Raw genomic sequence first — 24,431 nt, 5'->3', positions numbered from 1 at the left:
ATGCTGACCTTTTACAACAAGATCTGGATGCCATATACAAATGGGCTGAAGACAACAACATGCAATTTAATGCTGGTAAATTTCAAGCCTTACAATATCAAGCTGTAAACACATATACATTACAACACAACTATTCTGGTCCAGGAGGGATCGAAATCCCAGTATCGAAATCAATACGGGACCTGGGGATAGACATGAGTGACGATGCATCTTTTTCGTCACACATCGCGAAGGTGGCGACAATGTGCAGACGACTCACTGGCTGGATCCTGAGGACATTCCGGACAAGAGACTGCGAGACCATGTTGACACTATGGAGGACATTTGTCCTAAGCCGCCTGGACTACTGCTCCCAACTGTGGTCACCGCATAGTGTCAAACTAACCACAGAGCTTGAGACAATCCAAAGACATTTCACCAAGAGGATTTCCACCATGAAAGAAAAGAACTATTGGGAGAGGCTTAGGGAACTCAATTTGTACTCCTTGGAACGAAGACGAAGAGATATGCAGTGATATACATATGGAAAATCCTGGAGGGACTAGCCAAATTTTGGAATTGAGAGCTGTTCCAATCCCCGTACAGGACGTCACTGTGTGGTGCCAAAGGTCCCGTCTTCCACATCCAGGTAAGGAGCAGAATACTGTAATAGCCTGGGGTTCAGGGGCCCTCAGCTGTTCAACAAACTGCCAAAAAAACTAAGAGATCTACATGATACGGATGTGGACATTTTCAAAAAACATCTAGACAAGCTGCTTTCCGGGATCCCAGATGAACCCACTGCAAGGTACGAAGGTAACCTAAGGGCAGCAGCTACAAACTCTCTCTTAGATCAGTGGCCAGCCATGGCAAACTGGACTTAGAGAGGGTAGCAACAAGGGCGGTGCCCAGCATGGCCTTAGCCGGATGGCTGAAACAAGTAAAAGAGTAAAAGAGTAAATATATATAATATATATATATAATATATATATATATATATACATACACATTATCTCATTTAAAATCCACGGCGACATGTAAAAGCACCTATGCAGCACCACATGAGCACCTGTGCAGTGCCAAGTAAAAACATTAATGCGGCGCCATGTAAAAGTGACCAGTTTCTGAGCTTGGTACTAACAGTACCCAAGGCTTCAACAACAACAGCTGTAACATTGACCTTTTTTCAATGACTGGTCTTTTTTATTTCCCCACTTCAAATCATTATTATTATTATTCAGTGGGAGAGTAATGCATGCCATCAAAGTGACACTGGGGTACAAATATATGAAGCCCAATATACCCATCATGACTACCTGTCTGAGAAGGGTACACCACGTACATGCACCACAACTACATGTGTATGACATGGTGATCTCATATTGAGATAAACAGCACCTGAGCTTGCAGGTGGGGCCCAGTTAGAATTTTCTTCAGATCGAATAGACCATCCTGCTCAAAAGGTCCCTGAATAAGAGATGTTCAAGAATGATAAATGAAACACTCATGTTTCTAGGAGTGAATTATTCAAACCACAAAGAATTCCTCTCAGCACGACTTCTGCTTGTGATCAGAGATGCACATATCAACCACTAAGGTTCATTCTCAACTGGTTATGGTCAAACAACTGACAAGCAAATCTGTGGTATTAAGGAGAATATTTGCAGAAGCCCGTCTTTTTACACCAAGACAAAACATGTACAGGACAACACTTCCAATCAGTTAAGATCAAAAGCCACAAGAGTCACTGCCTGATATTGCATCAAGTCATTTATTATTATTCCCTGAGACGATGGCACGTAAAAGCACCATCTGAACATGGCTGATGCCAGCGCTGCCTAGACTGGCTTTCGTGCCGGTGGCACGTAAAATGCACCAGTCCGATCGTGGCCGTTGCCAGCCTCGCCTGGCACCTGTGCAGGTGGCACGTAAAAAGCACCCACTACACTCACGGAGTGGTTGGCGTTAGGAAGGGCATCCAGCTGTAGAAACACTGCCAGATCAGACTGGAGCCTGGTGCAGCCTTCTGGCTTCCCAGATCCCTGGTCGAACCGTCCAACCCATGCTAGCATGGAGAACGGACGTTAAACGATGATGATTTCTTCTCTCTTTATAATACATTTTAGCTACACATTTCAGCTTTTATATTAACATAATTCAATATAATGGAAAATTTAAAAAGCTCCTGAAAAATACTTTCTGCTCATTGTCAGTCGGGATTGTATGGTGAGCTTTTTCTGTGACTACTATTTACAAATAATACAAAAAAGAATGCCAGAATTGTATTGACTCACCTTGCTGCCGCATACCAATAGCTCTACCTCTTCTGGACGAAACAAAGCATGTAGAGGGCTCTCATTTGTAACCATCCGGAATCCGCACTTAAAGGCACGGAATTGTCTTTCGACAGACCGGTTCAGCAAGTAATCAGCATACAAATTCACATATTCCTAGAAACAAATTTAGACTCCATTATTATTATTACTGAAAACAAAATTTGTTTTCTTCAGAAACTTGATATATCTAGTAACAAACAAACAAAAAAATTCTTTTAGAACGAAACCAAATCTGGCATTTTTTGATAATTAGCTTCTTTGTACTGGTTTTAGTCATTGGACTGTGGCCTAGCTGGAGCATTACCTGAAAACAAAGCTGCTTTCTTTAGAAACTATTGATGTATGTAGTAACAGAAAAATGAATTTTGTTTAGAACAAAACCAAAAACTGGCCTTCTTTGATAATTATGTTCTCTTTACTGGTTTTAGTCATTGGACTATGGCCTTGCTGGAGCATCACCAAAAGTGTAATTGATTACATCAAACCCTGAATGACAACAGGTAAAGAGAACCTGAGAGGAATTTCAATACAAAATCTAACAACTGCAACACTCCAGCAAATCTGTCATCTATCTGCCAAATTAATTTAGTAAAACAAAAAAAATATTTCCAATGAATGCATACACACAGACATATACAGTCTGACTTTACAAAGGACATGTGATAGTTGAGATGCAGTATCTTTTGAAAGAACCTGATTAAGACTGTAAGAGAAATGCTAACAGAAATATAAATACACATTATTTACTCCCCCACCTCTCTCTCTCTCTTTCACTCACTTTAGATGCATACAGTTTGGTGACCATTTTGTCTTGCAAGTAACTTAGCAACCTCAACAGGAGTGGTGACATGAAAAAAGAAAAAAAAGGCATCCAGTACACACTGTAAAGTGGTTGTCATATTGAAGGACATCCAACCACAGACACTATGCTGAAACTGCTATTGGGGCCTGATGCAGCTCTGTGGCTGGTCTTCTGTCTATACTCCTGCGAGTATAGAAAAATGGATGTTAAATGACAATGATGAGGATTCTTAAATGTAGATATGCACAAGCTGAATTGCAATACTCACATAAATATGCTAACACACACACAAGAAGGTATTTTTAAACACATGATGATGCATTGGACCATGGCTATGTTGGGGCACCACCTTAAAAAGTTTAGTCAAACAAATTAATCTCAGTACTTCACACACACACACACACACACACACACATATATAGCTAAATACCTTCATACATATGACAGGGTTCTTTCAGTTTCAGTCTATCAAATCTGCCCAAAAGGCTTTGGTCAGCCCAAGGCTATATAAAGGCGGCGAGCTGGCAGAAACGTTAGCACGCCGGGCGAAATGCTTAGCGGTATTTCGCCTGCCGTTACGTTATGAGTTCAAATTCCGCTAAGGTCAACTTTGCCTTTCATCTTTTCGAGGTCGATAAATTAAGTACCAGTTACGCACTGGGGTCGATGTAATCGACTTAATCCGTTTGTCTGTCCTTGTTCCCTCTGTGTTTAGCCCCTTGTGGGTAGTAAAGAAATATATATTAGAAGGCACTTGTCCAATGTACCATGCAGTGGGATTGAACCTGGAACCATGTGGTTGGGAGCCAAGCTTCACACATACACTCACAGTAGTTCCTGTGTGTACAATTACATGTATGACAGCTACTGGTGAATTTAAAACTCCAATACTTCTTTGCAATCATAGATGTAATGAAGTGTTCCACTGAAGAATTGTTGTGAATATGACTAAATACACAATAAATACCCACTACAGAGGATGCAAATAGCCACAACAGTGAAACATGCATAGGGAACAAATGGCATATTCTGCACCTTGCACTTATTGTATGCACACGTGTGAATTGGTTCATTATCCCGAAAGATTGCATTTCCCTCCAGAAACAGTTCTGCAACCATAGGATGAATTTGATCAGATAAAATGCTTAAAGTCTTGGCTGTTAATTCTGTCATGAAGGGAAACCATTGGGCTGGTGGATTTCCAAGATATAGCCCCACCACCCAGATCATCACAGATCCTCCTCCTCCTTCTTTAACAGTTGGAAGAATGGAGTCTGGGTCAAATGCTTCTTTTGGCTGTCTCTACACGTATACTCAGCCAGTGGTCAGAAATAAGGTAATGGATGACTCATCCGAAAAAATAACATTCTTCCACTGCTCTAGTGACTAATTCTGTAGGTTTTTACTCCACCCTAAACGCTTTGCAATGTTTGTTTTCGAAAGTAGTAGTTTTCTGATTGCAGCCCTCCCATGAAATCCAGCTTTGTGCAGCTCCCGGCGAACAGTTTTTGTGGAAACTGGGTTCTCGAGGTGGTCATTAAACACAGGAGTAATTTTGGGAGTTGTATTTTTGTGATCCTTTCTAACAATTCAGGTTTCAGGTTCAATCCCATTGTGTGGCACCTTGGGCAAGTGTCTTCTAGTTAAGCTCTTGTGAGTAGACAGAAACTGAAAGAAGCTTGTAAATATGCATGCATGTGTGTATCTCCTTGACTCAACACTGCACAATAGTTATAAATGAGTATCACTGTCATTGCTTGTTTCTAACTTTCTATGGAAGTAAGTCTGTCCAAGAGTAAAGATACTTTGCTTTAAAACAGGCAGGGGCTGAGAACAGGAAGGGCATCTGGCTGTGGGGAAATATGCCTCAACGAATTCCGTCTCACCCATGCAAGCATGGAAAAATAGAATGTTATATTTGGGAATATGTATAATCATACAAGTGTAATATTTCCATATAAACAAACTATATTTAGGGACCTTTTGAGTAAGATGGGCTATTTGACATGAAGAAAATACTAACTGGGCCCAACCTGCAAGGTCATGCGCTGTTCATCTTGATATGAGGTTACCATGCAAGTTCATGTGATTACATCCATGTTCATATATCTACACACATGTATACACATATAAACATGCATGTTCTCATGTGCATCTTCACTGTGATTACATCCATGTTCATATATCTACACAAATGCATGTATACACATATAAACATGCTTTCACATGCATGTTCATATATCTACACACAACAGGTAGATTTATATATAGTCATGTAATACATACATACACATGCATGCTTTCACATGTACATGTGCTTCCTTTCCATTTGTCTTGTCTTCCTCTCTTATTATTTCATTCAAAGACATGTCATTTCAAACTGGCAACCCTACATCTAGAATCACAGAAGAGACTTACCCGTTTATTAGCATTTGTTACTGGAATTTGATCTCCGTTTTCTTTGAGATTTTGTGTGATCACATTACCAAATACATCCCTGTACGAGATGCAAAATGTCTGCAGAAACTCTTTTTCTACCTCTCCATCATATAGTAGAAGATCCTGTAAGCTTCGTGCAAGTATCTGTAACAAAAGAAAGAAAAGTATTACAACAAACCACGCAAGAATCCGTCAACTGAAACTAACTTTTCTTCCCTTTTATACATGGGCACAGGTATGGGTGTGTGTTTAGGAGGTTAGTTTTACAACCATGTGGTTTCAAGTTCAATCCCACAGCAAAGTACCTCAGACAAATGCTTTTTACCATAAACTTGATTTGACCAATATTTTGTGAGGGACATTTGGCCAATGGAAACCATGCAGAAGACCAGTGTGTCTGTGTGTGTGGGAGACTCATTTCCATGTGTCCTCAATGACAACACTTGAGCAAAAACAGTGTTCTTATTTACATTTGTTAGTAAGCAAATAGATCATAATTACAGCTTTCATCACATGAAGGCTACTAGAATAAAAATACTTTACTTGGAAAACAAGTTTAAGGTCGATGACAAGAAAAGCAATCGGGTTGTAAAAAAAAATTTGCCAAAACAATTTCATCTAACCCATGCCAGTATGAAAAAAAGCATCCAGTACACACTACAAAATTATTGACATTATGAAGGGCATCTAGCCAACCAAGAGAGAGACCATGCCAAAGCAGACATTGGGGCAGGATGCTGTTCTTGGATCCATTGGATACTGTCAAACTATCCAGTCCATACCAGCATGGAACAAAGATTTCAAATTTTGGCACAAGACCAGCAATTTTGGGGGAAGGGGCGAATTGAGTACATCGACTCCAGTGTTCCACTGGTAATTATTTTATTGACCCTGAAAGTCAACCCCGGTGGAATCTGAATTCAGAATGTGGAGATGGATGAAATGCTTAATGCTTGGCAGCATTTCATCTGGTGTGCTAACACTTCTGCCAATAATAATCTCTTCAACTATAGGAACAAGGGCTGAAATTTGGGGAAGGAGGATAGTCGACTACATCAACACCAATGTGTAACTGGTACTTATTTCATTGACCCCAAAAGGATGAAAAGTAAAGTTAACTTCGGTGAAATTTGAACTCAGAATGTAAGGACAGACGAAAGCCCTGATGCAGTACCAGGCAGTGGCCCTCATAGCTTCTGATCTTAACTGATTAGAAGAGTTATCTTGTACATGTTTTGTCTTGGTGTAAAAAATGGGCAACAGCAAATATTCTGCTCATCATCATCATCATCATCATCGTTTAACGTCTGTTCTCCATGCTAGCATGGGTTGGACGGTTCGACCGGGGTTCTGGGAAGCCAGAAGGCTGCACCAGGCTCCAGTCTAATCTGGCAATGTTTTCGCAGATTTGCTTGTCAGTTGTTTGACCATAATCAGTTGAGCATGTCCCATGGTGGCTGACAATATGTGCATCTCTGATCACGAGCAGAAATAGAGGAAAAGCATCAAAGCCATGTGTTGAGAGGAATTCTGTGGGGTTTGAATAATTCACCTTTGGAAATATCGGCGTTTCATTCAACATCCTTAAACAAACCTTATTCAGGAACCTTTTGAATGGGATGGGCTACTCAACCTGAAGAAAATTCTAACTGGGCCCCACCTGCAAGGTCATGCGCTGTTTATCTTGATACGAGATCACCAGGTTGCATACATATGGTTGTGATTCATGTGCCTAGCATACCCTTATCAAACGAGTAGTCATGATGGTTAAATGATACTTCATATATTTTACTCCAGTGTCACTTTGATGGCATTCACTGCTCTCTCATCATTGTTCATCATTTGCTTTCCCTGCTAGCATGGGTTGGACGGTTCAACTGGGGTCTGGGAAGCCAGAAGGCTTCACCAGGCCCAGTCTGATCTGGCAATGTTTCTACGGTTGGATGCCCTTCCTAACGCCAAATAATAATAATAATAATGGTGATGATGAAGTTGATGAGGATGATGGTGGCGATGATAGTGATTATATGTGTGTGTACATCAATAAATGAATAACGCACTGGTGAGAAACTTGATAAATTGGTGCACTGAACAAAATTACTTTGTATCAATTATTCTGTTTGAGTTGCACAGACACTCATTCTTTACTGCAGATCTTGACCTGCAAGTTTCAACAGAACATTAACGCCCTGAGCTGATAGATGTAAGCAAATCTACCTGAAGACTTTGCATATTTAGTCTGGTGCTCTACAGCTGCTGCTATTCCACTGCCCCAATTTGCAATTTCTAACAGAGTCACAAAGCCAGAAATTTAGGGTTAATCAATTAAAAAGAAAAAAAGAAAAAACCCAGTGCATAACTAGAATTTTATAGGCTGTGATTAGCGTTCAGATTACTCTGCCAAATGTAATGCTTATTTATCCACATTGTTTTGAATTAATCATATTATTTCATAGCTTTGAGATTTCAATAATATGATTGTTTGTTTTTAGAATATGACATTGTAGGGTAGGTGTGAGAAGACTAATCTGGCAGGTTTGAACTAATCTGCCAGATAGAATATTTGGGCCAGATAAGGCTGGTTTAATTGCTGAAATGGTTAAAAGTTGAATTTGGATGAATTTAAAGCAAAAGGTCAAAGGGCATAACTAAATGCCACAAGATATTTAGTTTGGCAGGTTATCACTTTTGCCATCACACTGTCCAAAATAAAAACAAACAAACTATATAGAGTATACTAGTGTTATCAAAAATCAACAAGAACAGGAGTTAGAAAGTTGGTGTTTATAACAGTAAATATAGGTCTTACTGGGTCAACGTCTTTTAAATCTGTAAAAGTGCCTTTCTTGCCCATCAACTTTCGGTAAACCACCATTGGGAAGTGAATGTCCAGGATAGCACTGTTATATATTGCGAGACCAAGCACGATACCTATCAATGTGAATTGGCCATCATTCTCCAGTGAGCTGGGATTGAACCAATATTGGCCAGTTTCTTCTTTGTATGTGAACATTCCTGCAATGACAATCATGAATCTTACTGATAAAAATATTTTTGAAATGTCACAAATTCAAATTAACATCAACTGAAACACACATGTATACATACACACATACATATGTATGTGCTCACAACACATGCAAAGACATGCATACAAATTTAAATTAGCATCAAATAAAATTCCCACATATACAAGCACATGTATGTATGCATAAACTCAGTTTACCCACCAAGCAACAAACGTATGCAAACATACAATTTATACATATTTACTCATAAACATAGGCACATTTATACATATCAGCACTCAGGCAGTTGCACATACTAACAGTTGTTCATACACAAATTCTTATAAATACCACACAAACACACAAAGCCAACAGTGTTGAACTTACCAAAGTCTGGATTAAAAATATCTTCAACTACCAACTGAAAGAACTCTTTCGATACGCCACCTTCATCTACACCCTGTTCACCATCAAACTCTACAAAAAGCTGCTTTTTCAAATCTTGTGGGTTATCCATTGCAACAAGTTCCAACTGTTTAAATAACAACAACAATAATAATAATCTATATTATAATGATTGAAGAAGTGTAGGACTGTGTCCAGTTTTTTTCCCCATGTTATTAAAAGTCATATTACTTTGAAGAAATTATATATATGAATAGTGAAAAAATTTTAAATTATAAAGTTTATTTGTATATTAAACATAAATTATAATGTTTAATATTACGAGATTTGCTTCTGTTTTAAATGTCATCTTCTGTTTGAATTACATATGTAAACAAATAGCCTTTCTTCGCATTCATAAAAATGTAATAAAACAACAAAACAAGTAAATTATTTTAAAAAGTATTACGTAGAGCAAAAACAATAATCCCTATCTAATAGAATTAAGTCTTCAAATTGCGTTAGATTGCAGTCATGCTGGGGTACCATCTTGAAATTATTTAGTCAATATCATCTCCCAACACAATTCTTTGCACATGGTCAGAGCATTCTCACGAGCATAAAAAAAAAAAATTTTTTTAATAAAAATATTAACCAAGATAAATGAAAAGGGGTCCATTTGCTGACAGTTGTGTCTGCAAAAAAATCCTGCAGTGATGTCAGACATTCATTACTCTCTTTTAATTGAAATGAATTTAAGTTTCTTTTTAATTGCTAGGAAAGGGACACTAGAAACAATACATCTATAAATGAATATAATGAAACAACAATGTAGCAAAACTCAACTCTTCATATATATATATAACTATTTTTCCTGGTGCTGTAACAGTTCTACTCGCTTGCTTCCTTAAATAATCCTTTCTGCTAAAGGCACAAAGCCGTAAATGTAATTCATTAATTTCAACCAGAGCTTATATTTTCAAATTCACTCTAGTGGAGATTCATGAACAATTTCCCTTGACAGTGTCATCTCTTTTCCAATTTTCATTATTGTCATTTTTAAATGTATCATGTATTATTTTACTGATTACAGAATAAACTATAACAGAATCTTTGTTCAATTCATGAGCATATTGTCAATTTACTCTATAATTTATGTATCATATCTATATGTATATATAATATCAATATACACAACACATAAGCCAGCAGAAAATTGCCCCCCGGGCGGTTTTTCTGCTGATAATAGTAATGATTTTAAATTTTGGCAAAAGGCCAGCAATTTTTGGGAAGAGGGATAATCAATTACACTGACCCCAGTGCTCAACTGGTATTTTATTCTATAGAGGATGAAAGGTAAAGCTGACCTCAGCAGAATTTCAACTCAGAAAGCAAAGCCAAATGAAATGCAGCTAACTATTTTTCCTGGTGCTGTAACAGTTCTACTCGCTTGCTTCCTTAAATAATCCTTTCTGCTAAAGGCACAAAGCCTTAAATTTTGGGGGATGGTACTAGTCAATTATATTGACCCCAAAAGGATGAACAGCAAAGTTGACTTTGGTGGAATTATAATAATGATGATAATAATAATTCTTTTTACTAGAGGCACAAGGCCTGAAATTTTGGGGAGGAGTACTTAATTTATCGATCCCGAAAGGATGAAAGGCAAAGTTAACCTCGGCAGAATTTGAACTCAGAACATAGTAACGGGTGAAATACCACTAAGCATTTTCATCCAGTGTGTTAGCAATTTTGCCAGCTCACCACCATACTATTTCAACTGTAAGCACAAGGCCAGAAATTTTGAGAGAAGGAGAGACAAGTTGATTGCATTAACCCCAGAGGGACAGAAGGCAAAGTCTCCCTCAATTGAAATGTAAAGAGCCAAGAGAAATATTGCAAAGCATTTTGAGCATTTTAACAATTTTACCAGCTTGCCATTTTCATCTTCTCTTTATTGGTACAAGGGCCCAAACATATAATAAGAAATGTGTCATACAACTGGGATTGGAAAATGTCAAGGACAATATATATATATATATATATGTTATGGTGTTACATTTATTGCTTCATTATGATCATTTCAACAATACATCATGAATATAAATATGAATGATAGTGTAATATTACAACATATTGCATATAATCCATGTTTATCTCATTAGACAAAAATAAAAGAAACAAACAATACAATTTACAGTTGGAAAGTTCTAGTATATTAAGCTGTTAAGACCAGAGGGAAGAGCTTTATACATACACCTTCTGTTAAGATGGTATTAGCAGGTGTGCTGACTGAATAGGCAGCTCAGATCTCTAAATCCCCATGTAGAGGAACATGGATGTTAAATGATGGTGATGATGGTATGTGTGTGTGTGTTTGTGCATTCAGTTTTTATTTCAGGACTTCTTGCTAATAGAGAAGAGCTGGTTTCTAACCTAGATCCAAGTTTCCTTCATTGGAATTTCAACAACAATCAATAAGGCATTTGTGCATGTATGTGTTTATATGTGCAGTGTTTGGAGTCAGTTCATGTGCAGATTTGTATGTTTTATGTATGTATTCTCATGCACATAGTTGCAAGTCTAGACATGCATATATATCATCGTGACCGACCAGGCTATCAGATGTTGCTACACATTGCTGGTCGCAATGCACTTTGCATCGTTTTAGCCTTCAAATGACGCCACCTCGCTGGCTAAGCGAGCAGGCCAACAGAAGAAAGAGTGAGAGAAAGTTACTGTGAAAGAGTACAGCAGGGATCACACACCCCGCCCCTGCCGGAGCCTCGTGGAGCTTTAGGTGTTTTCGCTCAATAAACACTCACAATGCCCAGTTTGGGAATCAAAACCGCAAGTCCGCTGCCCTAACCACTGGGCCATTGCACCTCCACACATGTATATATACTTAAATGCTCAACTTCTGGAAAGTTTTACAAATCTCTTACAGTTCCACTGGTGACTTCAAATCAACTATATGTATATATGCATGAGAAGGAAGAAAGCAAAAACATGATACAAAAAAGGGCCAGCCACTCACAAAGGGGTGTGAAATCACCACTTAAGTAGAATCAAGTCACCCATAGCAAACTGGCATCTTTGAAAATGACAAGTATCACTAATCTTAGCTTAACCATGAAGTCCCCTGCCCCTTCTTCCTGTTAGTGCTCCTATAGTAATTAATACACCATTTTTATTAGATGTGAATTCTTTTTTTTAACCAACAGCCAATCAATCAATTTGTGGTTAGATACACTGGACCAGTGGTTCTCAACCATTTTTTACCTACAGACCCCTTTGATTCCTGCTTTACTAGGGGCAAGAGACCCTTATAGCCATTTGATGTCTAAAAACCCCTATTATTTTTTTTATGATTAAATATTAAGAATTCTATAGAAAAAAATTGTTAAAATACTTTGTGTATTGTAGAAATATAACCAAAAAACAATTTCCAACAAAATCTTATATGGAAACCCCACCACACACACACCAATGATCATATGGACCCTGATTGAGAACCACTGCACTAGACTTTTATCTTCTCAACAAATAGTATTTGGCATCTTTTAGCCCCCTCAGCAGATCTCTTTACGTCCTCATTTTTCCTTTAGATAACAATGAATTTGAGACTTCTCTGAAGCGAGTTCCTTTTCCTGAGATTTCCAGGGTCTATTTGTGTGTAATCTGGGTTGGGCTTTTTTTTTCCCTTAAAATCCTCCTCCTTGCTCCCAAACTACACACTTTCTGTTTCCAAATGTCAACAGCAACAACATTAAAAGATTAATATGTTATTTTAAATAAGTTCAACAAAATGCAGCCATGGCTGTGCGGATATGGAGTCTACTTTGTAACCAGATGGTGTTAAATTCTATCTCACCATGTGACACCTTAGGAAAGAATTTTGGATCTTTTCCTTTTGAACGGCAGTTTGTAACATAATTTCTAGGTAACTAAAAAGTTTTAAACTTCGTATACTGGTAGAATGTGTTTATAAAACATCATTTTCTCTTGGTTTTATTGAGAAAATTCTATAGTTTGTAAGATATTTTGTCTGAAAATCCGAGCATTTCGGCAATTTTAACCAATCGATTACCTCCATTGAACTAAAATCATTTGCTGCATCTAAAACTGAGACAACACCTCCCCTAACCCTAATTTTTTTTTTTCTTAATTGTTATGCATGTAAAAAAAAACAAAAGCAATGGAAAATAATTTAAACAATTAACAAACAAAATAATTCTATAATTTTATACACACGCTTTCAATATACATACGGAAAGAGTGTGTATAAAATTATAGAATTATTTTGTTTGTTAATTGTTTAAATTATTTTCCATTGCTTTCATTTTTTTTTACACGCGTAACAAATTAATTTAGCAATTAAGAAAAAAAAATTAGGGTTAGGGGAGTTTTAGACGCAGCAAATGATTTTAGCTCAAAAGAGAGCATAGGATTGGTTAAAATTCGAAAAATTAAACTACGTTAAACAAACAAATTACAATTTTCTCAAGAAAGCCAAGAGAAAAAAAATGTTTTATTTTGACACATTCTACCAGTATATGAAGTTTTAAAGTATTTAGTTAACTAGAAATTGTCTGCCGTTCAAAAGGAAAAGATCCAGAATTTCTTCTATTGAAGCTCCAGGCCGACCAATGCTTTGTAGGCTGAAACTTTGAAGTCACCGTGATTCTTTACATTATAAACATACATTTACACATACACACAAAGAGTACAAAGACCGTGAACAAAAATAAAAAGCTGGTGGGTATTGGAGTAGTAAAAAGAAACCCTTCAATTTGTCATCAATGCAATTTACACAACAACGTAAGTTCTAATTCAAATACTAAATACAATGTCAAACCCATCTTGAACTCTAACAATATTTTTCTCAAAATTCATCTTTCTATATATATCCTCAGCAATATATTCATAAAATACAACTGCAAATATTATTACATTCTTAAAATGAAATATTTTCAAAGCATTTTTAGATAAAGGTCACAAATTCTTGAAAACAGCTGCAAAAGAAAATACATAAATCCACAATTCATTACAAGGATTCATCCTTAGCCTAAACACCATGTCCACTCATCTGGTGACAATAAGCAAATTCTGTGATAGGTTGGTGTCCTGTTCAGTTGGGGGGAATATACATGCTTCAGAATCTAGGAAACTGGCCCTATGAGCTTAGGGCTTGGGAGGGACTTTTGATCCATTTGATTCATCCATAGCCTTAACTGTTAAACCAGAAGGGTTCACATGACCACTGTTTCTGTAGTATTAAGTAAATGAAAAGCAACTTTTCTACTGGATAGGAAACCTATCACGAGTAACTTTTCCACAAACCATGGTTCCTATTCTTTAACTTGCGTTAACTGAAGGTGTTGCTATGCAATTAGGTTTACCTTGTTTTCACACACACACACACACACACACACAAACAAACAAACACATACTGATCTGTAATTCACAAGTTAAATTCATAAAGACTGAAACTAAGAAGATAAAAAGACAATGCAAAAGGGAAGACAGAGTGTATATTGATATATATATAATAAATACTTTACAATTTATACAAATATTTCAATACTCAGAGCTTTCTCAAAAGTACGAAGTTATACATCTACATATGTGATAATCATCACAAGAAACACGCACATACAAACACTATATATATATATATATATATATATATATATAAACATCAAAATAAATATCAAATGGAAATAGTAGTTGTGATACCTATGCCGGTGGCATGTAAAAAGCACCATCCGAACGTGGCCGATGCCAGTGCCGCCTTGACTGGCTTCTGTGCTGGTGGCATGTAAAAAGCACCAACCGATCGTGGCCGCTGCCAGCCTCCCCTTGTACCTGTGCCAGTGGCATGTAAAAAGCACCCACTACAGTCATGGAGTGGTTGGCATTAGGAAGGGCATCCAGCTGTAGAAACACTGCCAGATCAGACTGGAGCCTGGTGTAGCCTCCTGGCTTCCCAGACTCCGGTCGAACCATCCAACCCATGCTAGCACGGAAAACGGACGTCAAACGATGATGATATAGTTTACATCATTAGAATTTAGAAAAGCTGAGAGGACAAAATAAATCATTTTATCTATAAAGGATTAAACTTATTTTCCCCTACACAACTATTTAGTAAATAAAGCTATAAATAATAACATGTAGAACATTGGGTTGAAAAAAATCTTTTGGATGGAAAAATGTGAAAGCACAATACCAGAATGTCTCATGGTTATAGGTGTGGGCTACTATCCTACAGGCAGTATTCGACGTTCCTTTCAAGGGATTTTTTGAATTCAATATTCTACAATATTACTATTAATAGCATTTTCTACTATATAAATTATCCACTGTAAAAAGCAGTCATGCCAGCACCATGTAAGAAGCACCAAAGACATCCAGCCATAGAAACCATGCCAAAACAGACAACTGAAACCTAGGAAGCTCTCCAGCTGGTCAGCTCATATCAAACTAACCAACCCATGTCAGCATGGAATACAGATGTTAAATGACAGACATGCATATACACACACACACACACAGTTAGCTGAACAAATACAGAAGAAATGGAGTGGATGATAAACTTGAATAGATTTTTTTTTCATGTATAAAAATACATGAAGGCTCTCAACACACACCCATGTTAAAAATGTATAGAATTTGTTACAACTGTATGTGAGTAATTATAGTTTCTTGCCAGCTTATGCCAAAATTCCTGCTGCTCTTTAGCATTCAGACTATTCTGTCAAATACATTGCTTATTTATTCACATTGTTTTTCAATTAATCATGCATTGCCTCATAGCTTCAAACTTGCGAAGATCTGATTGTTTATTTTTAGAATGACATTGTGGGGTAATTGTGAGAGGCAGGATCTGGCTGATCTGAACATAAAACAAGTAGAATAATTGGGCCAGTTGAAATGTTAAAAGGGTTAAGACAGAACCAACTTCATAGGCCTCTAAAATATGACCAATTGAAGGCATCCAACACTTCTCTATTTTAGACTTAGTGAGGAGTACTGTTCACTGTAAAGTTGATTGCAAGGAAACATTATGTATGATGGAATAATGCAACTTATCCACACAAATTATATATAATATGAGACTTTCAAAAGAGGAAGAAAAAAACAAACCACTGATACTTACCGCAACAAGGGCGTCTTCAATGAGACGTTCTCGTCGAACTTTTAGTCGCAGATATGGCATGGTTGGTGCACCATGAACTAAAGTTTGTATCAAAGAAGTCCTCCTTTCATTAAGCATATGAATACGATTGTCAAAGTACATTACAGTGTGCTTAGAACAAGTTGTCAAGAGAAAACTGTGGTTCACAAAAGAAAACTTGCTGTTACTAGATTCTGATTTGTAGTAGGAAAAATCCGTGCCAACGTCCAAATATTCATTTAAAAGATCATTCACAAAATCCTCAAAGGGAACTAGCGGCGTTCGGCAGTGTATAGGAGAAATACCAAGTTCCTTGCCTAAAGGATCCTCGATTGGTTTCCTTTGATCTTTCGGTTCTGCAGCCACGGCACCTACTAATTCATGGAGGTTCACATCAGCATCATTCAGTTTTTTCTCTTCATCGATCAACTGTTTTGAATCGTAAATACCACCAAGCATGCTAGCATAGTAGAGAATCTTCATAACTCGAGCTGCTCCACTGATGCCATTGTCATCATTGACTGGGCACCCCCGTCCCCACTGCACTTCTCCTTTCATCACACGCACAGTAATCAACTGATGAAGAGAACACACCATGTTCTTCAGCTGTTGTGCAGGATATTTGGACCATACATGAGCCAGCTTAACTTGGCTTTGTAAAGGTAACTGTCCGATCGTGTTGCAGAAATCAGGGAAAGCACTGTCGATAAACTCAGGCTCGTATAAAAATGGGATCTCCATGATAATTATAAAAATATTTATGTAATTTGGGTCTTTTTCTATTGGCTTGCGGTACCTTAATTCCACATCCAGGTTCTTAGATAATGAACAAATGGCTTGTATTAAGGAACATTGAAATGGGAGCTCTGGTATTTCCATCAGAGCTTTAAATGCCCTTCGTACTGAAGGTATGTCCACTGTTACATACTCTAAACTTTCAGAGTCCATCACAGTACTTTCCATAACACTATCACTTTTAGCTGAACGGCAAGGTTCATTTTCATTTTCTTGTTCGTCCATATCTTTGTCTAAATCCAACTGCATTGCTCTGTGAGTTTCCTTTGATAATGAAACGTCATCTTTGCGACGGAAACTCAGAATAATTGCATCCGGATTATTAAATACTGCACCAATAATATGAATCAGCTTTGACCAGTTGCCATCTTTTTTACACTCCTTAATTATTTCTATTAGTCTTTGCTCTGTTAAAAAGTTCTTCACTGAAATTAAAAGAAAAAAAAAATTTCAGCACAAAACATTTATAAAGAAAAAAGAAAAGTGATTTTACATTCATTTACCTATATTCATATAGTAGAGGGACAGACCTAGTGGAAATTGTTGCACCACAACTACTAGTGAGGTAAATAATTTTTTATAGACCAGACATGAAACTCAGAAAATTAATGAAACACTAAATTTGGGTACACATGTGCCTGAGAGAGAGAGAATGGTTAACAAGTGTAATTTACTCTTTTACTTGTTTCAGTCATTTAACTGCGGCCATGCTGGAGTACCGCCTTTAGTTGAACAAATCGACCCCAGGACTTATTCTATCTATATCTTTTGCCGAACTGCAAAGTTACGAGGACGTAAACACACCACCATTGGTTGTCAAGCGATGTTGTGGGGACAAACACAGACACACAAACATACATATATATATAGATAGATAGATAGATATACATATATACGACAAGCTTCTTTCAGTTTCTGTCTACCAAATCCACTCATACGGCTTTGGTCGGTCTGAGGCTATAGTAGAAGACACTTGCCCAAGGAGCCACGCAGTGGGAATGAACCCGGAACCATGTGGTTGGTAAGCAAGCTACTTACCACACAGCCACTCCTGCGCCTATTAATAATTTTCTTTGCTTTTTTAAGGGGATCTGATAGTTATTGTTGCAATTTGAACTTATGATTATATAAGGTATTGTATTTTATTCAGTGTACATATTTATAGCCTTCATGGCTGACTTTCTTTACTCGACTTTTATGCCTGCTTTTTGTCTCCTTTTATTTAACCTCTTTCGACAAGTTGTAATGCAACTGGGCACTGTATACAATAAGATCATTATCATTATACTTAGTAAGACAATGAACTGGCAGAATTAGTAGCATGCTAGACAAAGTGCTTAGTGGAGTTTCTTTTGGCTCCGTTTTGAGTTCAAATACCACCAAGATCAACTTTGCCTTTCATCCTTTTGGGATTGATAAAGTACCAGTCGAGCACTTGGATCAGTGTAATCAACTAGTCTCTTCCCCTCAAAATGTCAGGTTGTGTGCCTATAGTAGAAAGGATTATTATTACTTATTTCTTTATTGCCCACAAGGGGCTAAACATAGAGGGGACAAACAAGGACAGACAAAGGGATTAAGTCGATTACATCAACCCCCAGTGTGTGATTGGTACTTTAGTTATCGACCCCAAAAGGATGAAAGGCAAAGTCAACCTCAGCGGAATTTGAACTCAGAACGTAATGGCAGATGAAATACCACTAAGCATTTCGCCCGGTGCAGTAATGTTTTTGCCAGCTCACCGCCTTAGATTATTATTACTACAATTAGTAGTCCAGCAACTTCACATTATCCAAGCATTTACTTACCACCACCATCACCACTACGCGCACGCAATTAGTATAGTTCAAATGATTTTGTATATTTGGAAAGTTGCATGAACAATACAATGCCATTGAAAAACTTACTTAAAATGAGTTTTTGCTAATTTATAGTTCAATGCCAAAACCACTCAACCACTAGCAAAATAATTTTTTAAAAATCCAAATATATTCGTTTAATTTTTTTAATTAAAATGAAATATATTACATCTTAAATAGTTTTACATTGCTGGTGCCCTATAAAAAGCCCTCAGTATATTCTATGAAGTGGTTGGCATTAGGAAGGGCATCTAGCTGTAGGAACTTTGTTAAAAAGACAATTGGAGCTTGGTGCAGCTCTAAGGCTTGCCAGCTCCTGTCAAACTGTCCGACCCATGCCAACATAGTATACAGATGTCAAATGATGATGATTTTGAAAGATCAGAGTATATATTAAAAAAAAAAAGAAATGAATAAGAAAAAAGCAAACTTTCAAGAAAAGGAAAGGTATCCACCTATGTGGATGGCTATATTTGGAAATATTAATTAAAAAAACACAACAAAAACCTCACTAATCTCGTTAATGTCTTGTGAAAGAGAAAAACTAGTCTGCAATAACATCACAGACAGGATTGAAAACAGCATCTTCCAGAAGTAGAAGTTAATTAAGAAAATAAATAAACAAACACTTGTCAGTCATTAAAAATAAAAAAGAAACTTATTTACTCCACACTATGATTATATCATATAAGGATGGAATCTTCTGTTTCATTTATAACCTGGTCCATACCTACCTATCTTTCTTTGTTAGTGGGCATCAATTAAAGGCAAACCACAACCAAACTCTTGACTCCCACCCCATCTCCAGCTGTCACATTCTGAATGTTCTGTTGAGTCAAAGGTGAAGAGGACTGAAAGAGTGTCTACATCTGCACCTAAAGCACAGGTTCTCAAAGCGGACTCTACTGTGCCTCAGGTAGGCGTTGAGAGACTCCAGGTGGGCACTGGTGTCTAAGGTGTCAGGGGAGTGGGGTAGGAAAAAGGAGGCACTGGGAGGAAAGCAGTGGATTGGGGGATGCCATGAATTTACTATATTATTATAGTATTGTATACAAATTATATAATATTATATTAAATATCAAATGATTCATAGTATATATAAAATAGTAAAATATAAAATATTTATTTATACATAAATTTAAATTGAAAATAATTTGGGTGAAAAATTGAATATTTGAATCTGGCATTTGCTAAATTTTCTTGAGAACATTCCTCTCTTAGTGGTAAGACCATAGGGGGTTGACGTTGAGCACAATGGATGTCTACTTAGTGGTCATCCCTCATATGTATTTTTACATAAAAATAGGAGAGGGAGCACCGAGGGTATAATGTGGCCATGAGGGGGTCAGTGGCCCAAAAAGTTTGAGAACCTCTAAGCTAAAGCATTCACAGAAAGTAAGGTACATGTCATTGAGCTATACTTGCTCATGAGTGGCGGCTTCATGATGCTTTACACCAGTGGGGTTTTTTCAATCAGAGTCCATATGATGCAATAAACTGGTTATTTTTCTACAATACATCAAATACTTAAAACACTTTTTTTATATAATTCCTAATAATATTTAAGCATAAAAATATAATAGGAATTTTTAGACATTGACACAGCTATGCGGGTCATTCCTTGTCCCTGAGTAAAATAATTAACAAGTCCATAGCCAAAAAAAAAAATGGTTGAGAACCAGTGCTTTAAACACACACACATATATCATCCTTTCCTACACTCTTTCCACTGATCGCCTTTCTGTGCTTTCAACCATCATACTCTCTCCTCTGCCATACTCTGTCTAAACACCTCTCATATCAGCCATCATGCCCCACCTACTACTAAAGCCACTCTTATGTACTTCTACATTTCTCTCTCTCCCTCCTCCACCACCCCTACACCTTGTACATCATCCCTCTACATCCTGATCTATTCTCTTACTGGAGCCACTTCTATCTCTCCCACCTTATCCCCTCTCCATACAGATTCTTTCCACCAACTGCAGCATCACCCTTGTTCACCACTCAACATTCACCTCCACCCCATCTCTAACCCTCCATTACTCTCCCCTCTCAGTCTTATGAAACTATCATTTATCCCCATCCTGAGCCTCTCTCTGTATCTTCTCTTGTACACACCTCCTTTCCAGCTATTCTCACCCATCCTCATATAATGCAGGGTAGGCATGTATCTCCTCTATAGCTAAATACCTGTGCTTGACCCTCTGTCATACTTTAACCACTCAACACCTAGCACAAAACCACCTCTCCCTCAAATACTCCCCCCTACTTAGTCAAGGGGTGGGCTTTTCCTTTCCCTTTCCCCAGTTCTTTTCTCATCATGCAAGTTACTTGGTGACCTCACTAGTGCTGATGGCACTAATAAAGTACCCGGTACACTCTGTAAAGTGGTTGGCATTAAAAAGGTCATGCAACCATAGAAACCATGCCAAAGCTGACACTGGAGCTTGATGCAGTCCTGAGGCCCACCAGATCCTGCGCAACCGTCCAACCCATACCAGCAGGGAAAATGGGCATACGATGATAATGATATCTATTTTACATGAGTCAATCTCTTGTGCTGGTGCCACATTAAAAGCAGCTAGAACACATTGTAAAGTGGTTGGTGTTAGGAAGGGCATCCAGTTGCAGAAACCAATCCAAATTAGACTGGAACTTGGTGCAGCTCTGACTTACCAGCTCCAGTTAAACTGTCCAACCTATGCCAGCATGGAGAATAGATGTTAAAAGATGACAATGATGATGATGAATTATTTCAAGTTTCTTGACAAGGAGCAAGAATCCATTCTACATTTGTACAGTTCTATATTTAAGAGATGAGGAATTATGTACATTATTTACATTTGACAGATATTTGTCCTCATCTTGTTTGTTGTTAACAAATTTCGGCTGATATACCTTCCAGCCTTCATCAGCTGTCTAGGGGAAATTTCAAACCTGGGTTCTCATTCCTATGGTATTTTTTGATGTTAACATCATCATCATCATTATTATTAATATTATTACTATTATTATTCAGGTCACTGCCTGGAATTGAACTCGGAATCTTCAGCATATTTGTGTCTGTGAGTATAAACAAGCGATGATAATACATATAAGCAAGATGATACCATTTCCATTTCCAAAGTGCTGCCAATATCTGTATCAGGTGTAAAAATTAGAACATAAACTTGCAGTTTTTACCTGATAATGTCGACTCCTGATGAGCACTGGGTTTCATGTTTGATGTTGAGGGTTGTTCCTCTTTTGCTCCAAAAACCATAGCTACTGGATAGTGGGTGCTTACTCCTCCAGCTGACGAGCTACTGCTGCCACCACCTAGTCTCACACTAATGCCACTGCCGGATACTGTACCACCACGAACACTCAGCTGTCCACTCTTAATGCAAGACACGCTGGTTGTGGCATTTTCCTCACTCTCTGATGGCCGCTTGGCTATCTTAGCAGGGTGAGCCTCACATAGGCGGGCTTTCTGTTTGAACAGGTGCAGTGCATGCACAGCAAGCTGGTTACGGCTGCAATTCTTATAGACGAATGCATTGCATGAGGCACAGTTCTCGTTCCTACAGTCATTATCACCACAACCATCAGTCAATTGGTAGTAGTAGCGTTCAATCAGACGTTTTGCAGCTGCACGCTTCCTAGAAATTGACAAATAAAAAGCATTAAACAAGAACTAAAGCATAAAGAGAACTGAATTTCATTTTTTGGTTTAATTTAATATTTTAATCAAATGTGAAATGTAGATAATTATATCTAAGTAAAAACACAAAGTTATGTAACAGAAGACTACAAAGAAATACATCTGAGTAATTATGTAGCATGTCTAGAATAAGAAATCTGCTCTTTATCTCTCTTCTCTCATACTTTAACACCCCCGACTCCTAGCATGTGAAGGAATGGAGCCTAGTGGTTAGAGTGTTGCACTCAGAACTGCTTGATTGTGAGTTTGATTTGCACACCAGGTAGCATGTTGCATCCTTGAGCAAAATGCTTAATTTCACATTGCTCTGCAGTTGGGAGAGTGGCAGAATTGTTAAGCTCTAAAAAAAAAATATTAATTAAAAGATGAGAGAGTCACACCTGGAATGCATTTGATCATAGGTCCCTTGAACAGGTGTCAAGCAACAATTTCTGCTACTCCTAACAACAATACTAAAAGTTTCTTATTAAGATACAAATTTACACAAAGTATTGGTATAGGCATGGCTCTGTGACACGAAGTTTGCTTCCCAACCTTGAGCAAGTATCTTCTACTATAGCTGCAGACCAACCAAAGCCTTGTGAGTGGAGTTGTTAGCTGAAAACTGAAAAAAGCCTGCCATATCCATGCACATGCATGTATGTGCGTGTGTGTGTGTGTGTGTGTATATATATTCTTAAACAAGAATATTATTGATAGTGACTTTGAAGTTTCAGCCAGTAAAGTAAACATTGGACTGCTGACAATGGCTTAGCTTTGCCAAAAATTCAAAGTCACTCACAATAATATTCTTGTTTAAGAATAATATAACTATACTCTACAAAAGTATTGAGTAACCCATTAGGTTAATGCAAAATTGTTTTTATTAAAACTGAACACAAAAACAAACATTAACATATGTGCATGAGTCTTGGGGTGTGTGTAACAGTCTCCTAGCCTTGACATCACTTAATAGTTGTGAGTGAGTGCCACCGTTATGCAAGCAATGTTCTTCATTTTGAATCTTCTGTGAAAATGTGTCTTGTCAAGGCGAAATATCTTGCTTAGAACATGTGAGGGTTGGTGACAAGAGAGGCAACTGGCCATAGTAAATCCACCTGAACAAATTCTGTCCAAGCCAGGTGAGCATGGAAATGCAGACATTATGACGATGGTGATGATAAAGAAAACAGGGGAAAGGATGAAAGGGTCACACTGAGAACACACCTTTGATCAAAAGTCTCTTGACCAGGCGGTTTAAACAACAGCTTCTGCTACTTCTAACAATACTAAGAATTACTTAATAAGGTACAAATTTACAAATGTACAGACAAAAATCAAAAGGAAAGAGATTCAGTTTTCTTTTCACTCAAGTACATTTACTGATACAAGAAGTGAATTTGGTTTGAGTGAGAACTGCAACTTGGTCATACATTATTCCCCACCAGAAACGTAACTGAACACAAATAAAAGAAACCAGTTCCAAACTAAGAACGATCACTAACCAATGATATATGTACATTGTTTGTGAATGGCACTGCTCTGTGTTCCAAACAATGAAACCTCAACATCACTTGATTTGCTAGAAAAAAACCCCAGCCAAATAACACAAATATCACACCATACCATAAAAACCAAAAAACAAAGATGCACTGGATAATACAGCACCCATATACACACAGGCTGATTAAAAGACAAGATGATTGCAGTTGGACAGTGTGACAGGATTCAATAAACCAGAGGACTGAGTCAAGTTCCAGTGTCTGCTTTGGCATAGTTACTACAGCTGGATGCCCTCCTTAATGCTAAATATTTTATAGAGTGTACTGAATACTTTTTTTCATGATATCAGCACCAGTAGGGTCACCAATTAACTTAGAAAACAAAAATACTCTCTGGTTGAGTGAGATTGTAGAGGCTAAAGCATGATAAAAAGGGCAGACACAAGTGTCTTGTTATAGAGG

At 37.6% G+C, this 24,431-nt stretch overlaps 1 protein-coding gene across 1 annotated transcript; it reads right to left on the bottom strand.

The window, feature by feature from the left end:
* Positions 1-2,210: 2,210 nt before the first annotated feature.
* Positions 2,211-22,461, bottom strand: LOC115228891 (ubiquitin-protein ligase E3A; the record flags this gene model as incomplete). Its single annotated transcript, XM_029799365.2, has 6 exons — positions 2,211-2,429; positions 5,536-5,700; positions 8,366-8,571; positions 8,952-9,096; positions 16,111-17,348; positions 21,969-22,461. Coding segments are annotated over 6 exons (2,451 nt in total), but the record flags the coding sequence as incomplete, so codon positions are not given.
* Positions 22,462-24,431: the final 1,970 nt, after the last annotated feature.

This window comes from Octopus sinensis, unplaced genomic scaffold (genome assembly GCF_006345805.1).
Source record: "Octopus sinensis unplaced genomic scaffold, ASM634580v1 Contig11323, whole genome shotgun sequence".
Taxonomy (NCBI): Eukaryota; Metazoa; Mollusca; class Cephalopoda; order Octopoda; family Octopodidae; genus Octopus; species Octopus sinensis.
Note: the sequence above shows the minus strand (reverse complement) of the source record. Positions and strands in the feature narration are given on the sequence as shown.